The 11,972-nt window shown below is 47.7% G+C and overlaps 1 protein-coding gene and 1 pseudogene across 1 annotated transcript in view; both read left to right on the top strand.

Annotated features, from left to right (window-relative positions):
* The first annotated feature begins 1,471 nt into the window (after positions 1-1,471).
* Positions 1,472-11,972, top strand: part of SAMD10 (sterile alpha motif domain containing 10) — a 48,578-nt gene continuing 38,077 nt past the window's right edge. The window contains exon 1 of the mRNA XM_089657474.1: positions 1,472-1,991. Within this exon, the coding sequence (XP_089513600.1) occupies positions 1,907-1,991 (85 nt within the window). The 5' untranslated portion in view covers positions 1,472-1,906. The remainder of the gene's footprint in view (positions 1,992-11,972) is intronic.
* Positions 9,944-10,045, top strand: LOC149441319 (U2 spliceosomal RNA; annotated as a pseudogene).

The following is an 11,972-nucleotide window of genomic DNA, read 5'->3' as shown; positions in this document are numbered from 1 at the left end:
AAAGCCAGGCTGTGCATACACCATCATGAACCCGCAGCATCTCTCGGAACCCACCAGGTTCCCATGCCGCGTGTGTTCCTTCTTCCATCCCTTCTTCCAAGGGGCAGTGCTGCGCCCCCCCCGAAAAATGTCACCCTAGGCAAATGCCTTGTGGTAAATACACCCCGGGTTGGCCCTGGAACTATGCATGCAACCTCAAACAGGAGGTTCAGCAGCAGCAGCTCAAGGAACCACCAACAACCGGTGAAGGAACCCTACCAAAGGTTTCTTCACCAATGGCTGCTGGATTCCCCTACAGTTTAGTAGTTGACTGGGGGCCCACAAATTCTATTAGTGTAGGGTCCTTTTGTTGACTTTGTCCACCATTGGATGGAAACCAACTCCGCTGAAATCATCTCCTGTGTCACTCTCGCTCCTGCCCAGCCGTCTGCCCTCCAGGGCACTGGTGCTGAAAGGCTCTGCTCTTCCACCTCCATGGTCCTGCTCCAAAATACTTTTTTTTTTATCGATGTGGATCTCACATTTTTATAGTTTGTCCATGTGAAACCAGGAAGTGTTGGCGGCTCCAAGTTAATTGAAAGCAAAATTGCCCTGTGTTCAGTGTAAAAGGGAGTGAAGGCATGGGAAGCCCCCAGCTGGGGTTGAGAAGAGCAGAGCCTTTCAGCACCAGTGCCCTGGAGGGCAGACGGTTGGACAGGAGCGAGAGTGACAAAGGAGATGATTTCAGCGGAGTTGGTTTTCATCCAATGGTAGACAAAGTCAACAAAAGGACCCTATACTAATAGAATTTGTGGGCCCCCAGTCAACTACTAAACTTTTTGGGAATCCAGCAGCCATTCTCAATTATGGAGCAGGAGCAAGAGTGACACAGGAGATGATTTCAGTGAAGTTCAGAGGGATCTGCTGAGCGGGCTGTACCTACACCGTCATGAACCCACAGCATCTCTTGGAACCCATCAGGTTCCCATGCCGCGTGTGTCCCTTCTTCCGTCCCTTCTTCCAAGGGGCAGTGCTGCCCCCCCCCCCCCGAAAAATGATTCCCTAGGCAAATGCCTTGTTTGCCTTGTGGTAAATACACCCCTGGTTGGCCCTGAAACTATGCATGCAACCTCAAACAGGAGGTTCAGCAGCCGCAGCTCAAGGAACCCCCAACAACCGGTGAAGGAACCCTACCGAAGGTTCCACAGAACCATAGTTGAGAATGGCTGCTGGATTCCCCTAAAGTTTAGTAGTTGACTGGGCGCCCACAAATTCTATTAGTGTAGGGTCCTTTTGTTGACTTTGTCCACCATTGGATGGAACCCACCATGGTCCTGCTCCAAAAGACTTTCTTTTTTTTTTATCGATGTGGATCTCACATTTTTATAGTTTTTCCATGTGAAACCAGGAAATGTTGGCGGCTCCAAGTTAATTGAAAGCACAATTGCCCTGTGTTCAGTGTAAGGGGGAGTGAAGGCAGGGGAAGCCCCCCAGCTGGGGCTGAGAAGAGCAGAGCCTTTCAGCACCAGTGCCCTGGAGGGCAGACGGTTGGGCAGGAGGGAGAGTGACAAAGGAGATGATTTCAGCGGAGTTCAGAGGGATCTGCTGAGCGCACACCGAGCACTGCACGGGACGGGTGCGCGGAGGGGGGCACTGCACGGGACCGGTGCGCGGAGGGGGCACTGCCCGGGACCGGTGCGCGGAGGGGGGCACTGCACGGGACCGGTGCGCGGAGGGGGACACTGCCCGGGACCGGTGCGCGGACGGGGAAATCTCTGAGCATTCCCGGAGGATGCTGAGCGCAGAGCGGAGCGGGTGACCCGGAGAGAAAATCTGGGCGGTCGCCCTCCTCCCCTCCCTCCATCCCTTCCGTGCGGTGTGTGTGCTGGAGGCGGCGGCTCTGCCGTCTATGTGACCCGGACGCCCGATGTTCGCTGACCTTCGCACCCGGATCGGGGAGAGGGAGCCCGCCGGGCGAGGGGACTACAGCCCGGAGCGGGGCACCATGGACGGTGGGTGTCAGATGGGGGGGGGGGGGGGCACTGCGTGTCTGTAATGCCTGCTGCACCTGCTGCATGGGTGTCATTGCCCGACAGAGGGGTCACTGCATGCTGCTTGTCTATGTGATGGGGTGACTGTGTGCTTGTGTATAAATGAGGGGGGGGTCACCACATAGTACATGTATATATTGGGGTGACTACATGTTGCCTGTCTACAGATAATGGAGGTCACTTTATCAATAGATGATGGGGGGGGGGGGGGGCTCACAACATGTTGCCTGTCTGTAGAGAATGGGGGTCACTATGTTCTTCCTATCTATAGATGATGGGGTCAGTATGTCCTGTCTATAGAGGATGGGGGTCAGTATGTCCTGTCTATGGATGATAGGGGTCACCACATGCTGTCTGTAGATGATGGGGGTCACCACATGCTATCTATAGATGATGGGGGTCACTACGTGATGTCTATAGATTATGGGGTCAGTATGTCCTATCTATAGAGGATGGGGGTCAGTATGTCCTGTCTATAGAGGATGGGGGTCAGTATGTCCTGTCTATAGAGGATGGGGGTCACAACATGCTGTCTGTAGATGATGGGGGTCACCACATGCTATCTATAGATGATGGGGGTCACTACGTGATGTCTATAGATTATGGGGTCAGTATGTCCTATCTATAGAGGATGGGGGTCAGTATGTCCTGTCTATAGAGGATGGGGGTCAGTATGTCCTGTCTATAGAGGATGGGGGTCACAACATGCTGTCTGTAGATGATGAGGGTCACCACATGCTGTCTGTAGATGATAGGGGTCACAACATGCTGTCTGTAGATGATGGGGGTCACCACATGCTGTCTATAGATGATGGGGGTCACCACATGCTGTCTATAGATGATGGGGGTCAGCAAATGCTGTGTATAGGTGATGGGAGGCAGTACATCCTGTCTGCAGAGGATGGGGGTCACCACATGCTGTCTGCAGAGGATGGGGGTCACCACATGCTGTCTGCAGAGGATGGGGGTCACCACATGCTGTCTGCAGAGGATGGGGGTCACCACATGCTGTCTGCAGAGGATGGGGGTCACCACATGCTGTCTGCAGAGGATGGGGGTCACCACATGCTGTCTGTAGAGGATGGGGGTTACCACATGCTGTCTGCAGAGGATGGGGGTCACCACATGCTGTCTGTAGAGGTTGCGGGTCACCACATGCTGTCTGTAGATGATGGGGGTCACTACATGCTGTCTGTAGATGATGAGGGTCACTACATGCTGTGTATAGATGATGGGGGTCACTACGTCCTAGCTATAGATGATAGGGGTCACCACATCCTGTCTATAGATAATGGGGGTCCTTATGTGCTGTCCATAGATGATGGGGGTCACTACATCCTGTCTATAGATGATTGGGGTCACTATGTCCTGTCTATAGATGATGGGGGTCACTACATCATGTCTATAGATGATGGGGGTCACTACATCATGTCCATAGATGATTGGGGTCACCATGTGCTGTCTATAGATGATGGGGGTCACTATGTCCTGTCTATAAATGATGGGGGTCATTACATGCTGTCTACAGATGATGGGGGTCACTACCTCCTGTCTATAGTTGATGGGGGTCACTACCTCCTGTCTATAGATGATGGGGGGCCACTACGCCCTGTCTGTAGATGATGGGGGTCACTACCTCCTGTCTATAGTTGATGGGGGTCACTACCTCCTGTCTGTAGATGATGGGGTTCAGTACGCTCTGTCTATACATGATGGGGGCCACTACGCTCTGTCTATACATGATGGGGGCCACTATGCCCTGTCTATACGTGATGAGGTTAACTATGTCCTGTCTATAGATGATGGGGTTCACTACCTCCTATCTATAGATGATGGGGTTCACTACCTCCTGTCCATAGATGATGGGGGTCATTACATGCTGTCTATAGATGATGGGGTTCACTACCTCCTGTCTGTAGATGATGGGGGTCACCATATGCTTCCTGTGTATAAAAGATAGGGGTTACTCTAAGCTATCTATGTACAGATGATGGGGGTGTCTATGTACAGACGTCACTACATGCAGCTTGTACACATGATGGGAGGTCACAGCATGATTCCAGTATGCTCACAACTCATGTATGCTAAGGGGTCACTACATGCTTAATGTGTATGTCAGGGGGTCACTACGTTGTACATGTATATGATTGGTGTCAATACATATGTGTGATGGGGGCATTGCATGTTTAAGATATGGGGAACCTTATGAAGCATGTGTAATATAGGGGACCCTCTATGCTACTACATATGTATGATAAGTGATACCACATGCTACATGTGTGTGATAGGGGCCCTTTCATAATACATGTAATGAAACAGACACGTGTAACATGTATGTGATCAGGGAATTTGTCAATGCATGTAATATACATTTCATGTAATAGTAATACATATAAAAGTGTAGGAAGCATAAAGTTTTGGCTTGATCTGTATTACTGATGCATGGGTATTCTAAACATAGATGCACTTTGACATACATGTCACATTGAATCTTACAGGTGTATTGTTCATACATTTATATTACCAAGGCATACTTAGGTATATTTGATGCCTCCATGTAATGCATTGCTATCTGTATTTGTGGTGGCAGCTATATGTGTGTTGTAAAACAGAGTACAAGAATTTACAGGGCAGAGAGAAGTTTACGTGACAAGGGAGTCCTCTGCACAGAGGTCACAGTACCCATGCAGACGACATTGACAGCATTCTGTGCCTCATAGAATGACAATGAATACAGAGCATTATATATATAATAATATAGGTATCTGTAGGGGTTTTTCTGCCAAGTGTAACAATTGTGTCAACTGACAGCATTCAGAATTCACCCTAAAACAGGCAACAAAGCAAAAAAATAAAACTTGATGTAGGTTTCAACACTTTCCACCTTTTTCTGATCTCATCTATCTATCTATCTATCTATCTATCTATCTATCTATCTATCTATCTATCTCTCTATCTATCTATCTATCTATCTATCTATCTATCTATCTATCCCTCCCATATCTATCTATCTATCTATCTATCTATCTATCTATCTATCTATCTATCTATCTATCCCTCCCATATCTATCGATCTATCTATCTATCTATCTATCTATCTATCTATCTATCTATCTATCCCTCCCATATCTATCTGTCTGTCTGTCTGTCTATCTATCTATCTATCTATCTATCTATCTATCTATCTATCTATCTATCTATCCCTCCCATATCTATCTATCTATCTATCTATCTATCTATCTATCTATCTATCTATCTATCCCTCCCATATCTATCTATCTATCTATCTATCTATCTATCTATCTATCTATCCCTCCCATATCTATCTGTCTGTCTGTCTATCTATCTATCTATCTATCTATCTATCTATCTATCTATCTATCTATCTATCTATCCCTCCCATATCTATCTGTCTGTCTGTCTGTCTGTCTATCTATCGATCTATCGATCGATCGATCTATCTATCCCTCCCATATCTATCTATCTATCTATCTATCTATCTATCTATCTATCTATCCCTCCCATATCTATCTATCTATCTATCTATCTATCTATCTATGACTTGAATGTCCTTTAAAACGACTTCCAACATTTTGTTTGCTATTAAAAAGAGAAGTAAAGTCACTCCTGCACTCCTGTGACCCGTTTCCAGCTGACAAAAGTGCATGTCTGGGCAAGTTGTCAGATAATCAGAGCACCTGCCAATCCTCTCTTCAGCTAACATCTACACCAATTGCTTTATCTAAAGCTGAAAAAAGTCACCCAAACAGTGACTGCATCCAAATCTGTTGCAGTCACTGTTTGGGTATTCTGACAGCTGCGAATTCCAGGTGTCAAAATACAATAGACGACAGCAGGAGAGTCCACCATTCATACTGTCGGGCATGTATGGGGGATTTCATAGGTTATTTAAAGTGTAATAAACCCACAATAGTAAAATCAGTCTGTAGATGCAATAAAGCATGCTTGTTTTACTCACTGTGGAACCTAAGGGGTTAATCCTTTGCATTGTGAAAAAAAAACCTGTTTGATCCTGACTTCTCTGATCCTTCCCTTCTTCCTGTTTCCCCCTATTATTTCCTGATAAGACATATTGTGTGGAGACATTCTACACATGCTCAGTTTGGTGTGTATTTCTAGAGAGTGTTTTTTTTTCTTGGGAGAGTGCATGTGATCAGCACAGGACCAATCAGCACTGTCCAGACAGAGGTCAGGGGTTCTGCAGCCTCCTAGAGAAAAATGAAAACTCCTGCTACGATCCTTAACCAGTGCTCAGCTGGACACTGATAGAAGTCACAAGACTGCTATATACTGCTGATGAGAAAAGGTATTTAGCAGTTTATATTTACTAAAATAATTGCACTTCCATGTTCTGTGTGGGACCAGATGTAGTTAATGCGGGGTCCGGGGAGACCAGATATAGTGAATGCAGGGTCCGGGGAGACCAGATATAGTGAATGCAGGGTCCGGGGAGACCAGAGATAGTAAATGCAGGGTCTGGGGAGACCAAATATAGTTAATGCAGGGTCCAGGGAGACCAGATATAGTGAATGCAGGGTCCGGGGAGAGCAGATATAGTGAATGCAGGGTCCGGAGAGAGCAGATATAGTGAATGCAGGGTCCGGGGAGAGCAGATATAGTGAATGCAGGGTCCGGGGAGAGCAGATATAGTGAATGCAGAGTCCGGGGAGACCGGATATAGTGAATGCGGGGTCCGGGGAGAGCGGATATAGTGAATGCAGGGTCCGGGGAGAGCGGTTATAGTGAATGCGGGGTCCAGGGAGACCAGATATAGTGAATGCAGGGTCCGGGGAGAGCGGTTATAGTGAATGCGGGGTCCGGGGAGAGCGGTTATAGTGAATGCGGGGTCCGGGGAGAGCGGTTATAGTGAATGCGGGGTCCGGGGAGAGCGATTATAGTGAATGCGGGGTCCGGGGAGAGCGGTTATAGTGAATGTGGGGTCCGGGGAGAGCGGTTATAGTGAATGAGGGGTCCGGGGAGACCGGATATAGTGAATGCGGGGTCCGGGGAGACCGGATATAGTGAATGCGGGGTCCGGATGAGACCAGATATAGTGAATGCGGGGTCCAGGGAGACCGGATATAGTGAATGCGGGGTCCGGATGAGACCAGATATAGTGAATGCGGGGTCCGGGGAGACCGGATATAGTGAATGCAGGGTCTGGGGTTTAGGAACACTTTAGGGTCCTTTGTCAGCTGACTTCACAGAGCTAGTCCAGGCTCAGGACTTTAATGTTGGGATCCGCCAAGATGTCTGGCTGGCAGCTGGCTCAGCCTGTCAGTGGGCCACTGAGAACCTAAGCCAGCCGCTCCTGCCCCCTCCACAGCCCTGCACACCAGTGAGTACTGGAGTGGCAGAGCAAAGTCTATGACAGGCTGAAGACAGCCAGGCTGGACACTGCACCTGTCCCTTCAGGCGTACTAAAATGCTGGGAGGGGTGCACTGCTCCTGGACGGCCCCGTGTGCAAGGGACCCTATTCTGCTTGCTCAGTTTAATTTGATTGAATGATAATATTGACACACATGTGGCCACCATAACACCAACCTGGAACAACCTGACCAAGTGATGTCACCTATAAATTGCATCTGTCTATTGGCCTCACAAAACCAGCTAACTACAGCTTTTATTACATCACAATCTGACCTGATTATTATATTCCAGTCAACTGTAATTCTGAAAAAATCTCTATCTACTTAACACATAATTATGACACATACTAGGATGCCATCCAAAAATGATGTGCTGAGAACTACCATCTTACCGACACTGCATAAAACTACCGTGCTAAAATGAATAATGCACAATTTCATCACTTGTGACTGATGTTTTATCACATTTAGGAAATGATAGCACATTAGTACTGTTTATTAAAGAGAACCTGTCTTCAAGAAAATAACACTTCATAAATGCGGCATTGCAATAATTAGGTTAGGTACTCACACTAACCAATACTGATCACAGCTTTCAACACTGGGATTAAGGGTACAGTAATATCGAATGTGATTGGGGTGTGGACATTTTGAATAATTATCCACAGTGTCCAATCAGAAAGCAGAGCTTTGCGTCACAAACTCTGTTCAGCCCTTTGCTGAAGAGTTGCAGTTTAAACTGAAGAGCAAAGCAATTGATACGTTGTTCAGTTATGCTCTACAATAGGGGTTTCCAAACAAAGGGCCATTTTACTGTCCTTCAGACTTTGGGGGGGGGGGCGGATTGTGGCCAGTGGGGGTAGAAAACGTCCCAGGGCCGGCATCAGTGGGAGTGAACAATGCCTCGGGTTGGGTGTTCAGTTGCATTGTACCTGTGGTCAGTAGGAAGAGGACTAGTACCCCGTCATTGGCATTAGTGGGAGGAATAGTGTCCCATTGCTGGTATCAGTGGTAGGAATAATGCCCCATCATTGGTGTCAGTGAGAGGAATAGTGCCCCATCATTGGTATCAGTGGGAGGAATAGTGTCCCATCATTGGTATCAGTGGGAGGAATAGTGTCCTATCATTGGTATCAGTGGGAGGAATAGTGCCCCATCATTGGTATTAGTGGGAGGAATAGTGCCCCATCATTGGTATCAGTGGGAGGAATAATGCCTAATCATTGCTATCAGTGGGAGGAATAGTGCCCCATCATTGGTATTAATGGAAGGAATAGTACCCCATCATTGGTATCAGTGGGAGGAATAGTGCCCCATCATTGGTATCAGTGGGAGGAATAGTGCCCCATCATTGGTATCAGTGGGAGGAATAGTGTCCCATCATTGGTATCAGTGGGAGGAATAGTGTCCCATCATTGGTATCAGTGGGAGGAATAGTGTCCCATCATTGGTATCAGTGGGAGGAATAGTGCCCCATCATTGGTATTAGTGGGAGGAATAGTGCCCCATCATTGGTATCAGTGGGAGGAATAGTGCCCCATCATTGCTATCAGTGGGAAGAATAGTGCCCCATCATTGGTATTAATGGAAGGAATAGTGCCCCATCATTGGTATCAGTGGGAGGAATAGTGCCCCATCATTGGTATCAGTGGGAGGAATAGTGCCCCATCATTGGTATCAGTGGGAGGAATAGTGCCCCATCATTGGTATCAGTGGGAGCAATAGTGCCCCATCATTGGTTTCAGTGGGAGGAATAGTGCCCCATCATTGGTATCAGTGGGAGGAATAGTGCCCCATCATTGGTATCAGTGGGAGGAATAGTGCCCCATCATTGGTATCAGTGGGAGGAATAGTGCCCCATCATTGGTATCAGTGGGAGGAATAGTGCCCCATCATTGGTATCAGTGGGAGGAATAGTGCCCCGTCATTGGTGTCAGTGGGAAGAATAGTACCCCGTCATTGGTATCAGTGGGAGGAATAGTGCCCCATCATTGGTATCAGTGGGAGGAATAGTGCCCCATCATTGGTATCAGTGGGAGGAATAGTGCCCCATCATTGGTATCAGTTGGGGGGGTTATGCCCCACTGCTGGTGTCAGTGTTAAGAATAATGCCCCATCACTTCTCTCAAAGGTTCCCACCTTTGGTTTCAATGGATGAAATAGTGACCCATCATTGTTATTAGTCGGAGGAATAGTGCCCCATCGTTGGTGTCAGTTGGGGGGGTTATGCCCCACTGCTGGTGTCAGTGTTAAGAATAGTGCCTCAAATCAGTGGAAGGAATAGTGCCCCAAGGGCCGGCTAAAGGCTAGCAAAGGGCTGCATCCAGCCCTCGAGCCACACTTTGGAGACCATTGCTCTACAACACTGATTGTGTCATGGACTCCAGAATATTACCCTGGAAATATAACACTTATGTTTTAGGATGACCTGGCTGAAGGACATCAGACAGGACCTTTATGCTTTACCATGTTGATATGTCTAAAATACCATTTCCATTGGGCTCGTTTACACCACATGCTTTAACACTTCTTGGCCTTTTGGCTAAGATCCAGTGTAGTATCTGTTCTTCTCAGTTTTTGGGAACATAAAGCTGGCATCCCTTTAAAGGGGTTAGGCACTGGTTGGTTATTCCTGATGTAATAACGTGATTACAGTGGAAGGGATACTTTTACTCCCGGGTTGAATCTGGTCTGGTTCTCCAGGCTTGTCCCGGTTGTAGGCAGGACTCTCCCTAAGTGCTAATGACTCTTTGGTAGGGATGGGGCAGCATTTGTCTGGCCAGGGAGTAGAAGGTCACAGGGATGTGCCACCTGGGGGTGCCGGCCCAGTGGTGCCAGAAAAAAACTATGGATATGGGACACCACTGTGTTTTACCAGCACTAGGACACATAACTTTGCTACTTTGCACAAACTTCTTGGATGGGCCTTCTGGCAGTCCCAGAGCAATTTTTATACTGGCTGGAAGGCCTTCCATGTGTCATGCAAATGGAACTTTTTGTATGTTGCACTTATTTATCATGGGCACTTACACTGCACAAGTGTTTGTTTTTTATGCACAGCAATTTTGTTTGTTGGAACCTGCTCTGATGTCAGGAAGAGGGTCTATGGCCCTTGGGTCCTTTTCCCCTTCTCCACTCTGGGGGGTTCACTCTTTGGGAGAGCCCCCACTACTTGCAGGACTGTCTTCGTCAGGGTCTACCATGTTATGGCCTAGGTAAACCAGGGTTCCTTGCCTTTGTCTGAAGCCTTGTGCTTTGGGGGATCAAGGCACTAAAGCTTTTCCTCTTCACAGGTTGTTCCTATTCTGTGACCGTGTGCAGGGACGGACTGACAACTCATGGGGCCCCCGGGAAATAGGGGATCATGGGGCCCCTGTGTCCTTGCCCAAACTCAAAAAAACCTATGAAAAAGGTACCAGGGGCATCTCATGGGGCCCCCTACTGACCCCGGGCCCTCGGGCAGTGCCCGAGTTTCCAAATGGTCAGTCCGCCCTGCCCGTGTGCACTTATTTGTGTGCTGTGATTTCACTGTTCACTTTTATTGTTCACTGGGGACCCAAAAAGGAAAGTTGCGCTTTTCCTCTCCCAATTTTAGGCACTTTTTTTTTGTGGTGGGAGAAGCGGGTATCTAGTTTTGATATGTACCTGCTCCTACTTCTGCTCGGATTGCCTAGGTCAAGGGTGTCAAACTGGCGGCCCTCCAGCTATTGCCAAACTACAAGTCCCATGAGGCATTGCAAGATTGACAGTTACAAGCGTGACTCCCAGAGGCAGAGTCATGATGGGACTTGTAGTTTGGCAACAGCTGGAGGGCCGCTAGTTTGACACCCCTGGCAGGACCAATCACAAAGCACAGCACGGCACGCACATGCGCAGTGGGAAACCGGTTGTGAAGCAGCAAAGATTCACAGCCGGCTTCCCAAACTAAACATGTCCATGCCAGGGACTCGAAGAACCAGCCCGGATGAAGACAGTGCTGGATCCCTGGATAGGTAAGTGTCCTTTTTAATATTTTTTTTTTTATTTTTTAATAAAGTGTGAAATTGCTAAAACCCCTGTCAAGTTTTTTTTTTCTTCCTCTGTGCCATTGGAGAGAAATAATTCCTTATCTCAAACACCAGGAATTGAGAGATCCTTCCAAAGTGTCGGGAAATCTTCCCTTTGTTGTCACTGAAGCAGGTTTCCATTTATCCTTGTTTTGGTGACAACTCAAAATGCCAGAATTTCCTTTTTACTCATTTTTGGAATAATAGGCTGCGACTGAAAACAATAGGCTCTCTAGGTGGCTGATGATTATTTCCATTCCAGTCATTCATCTAGGACTCTGTATCGTGTATTTCATTTTTTTCTGGAATCTTTGTGCATGCTGTAATCTTGCTGTAGCAAAACAGTCTCGAGGGCTAATTTCTCTGCTCCATTCCCTGCACACAATGCACACCCCTTCCATTTATTTTACTACAGTCTTCTGCACCCATACAGAGATACTGCTGTCCGCTGGACCGCTAATTGTCCTTCAGATCCAGGATTAGCAGACTTGAGCACAGGACTACA

Source organism: Staurois parvus, unplaced genomic scaffold (genome assembly GCF_062004578.1).
Source record: "Staurois parvus isolate SC_StPar_1 unplaced genomic scaffold, SC_StPar_1.0 ptg001004l, whole genome shotgun sequence".
Taxonomy (NCBI): Eukaryota; Metazoa; Chordata; class Amphibia; order Anura; family Ranidae; genus Staurois; species Staurois parvus.
This window is presented reverse-complemented; position numbering and strand designations above follow the sequence as displayed.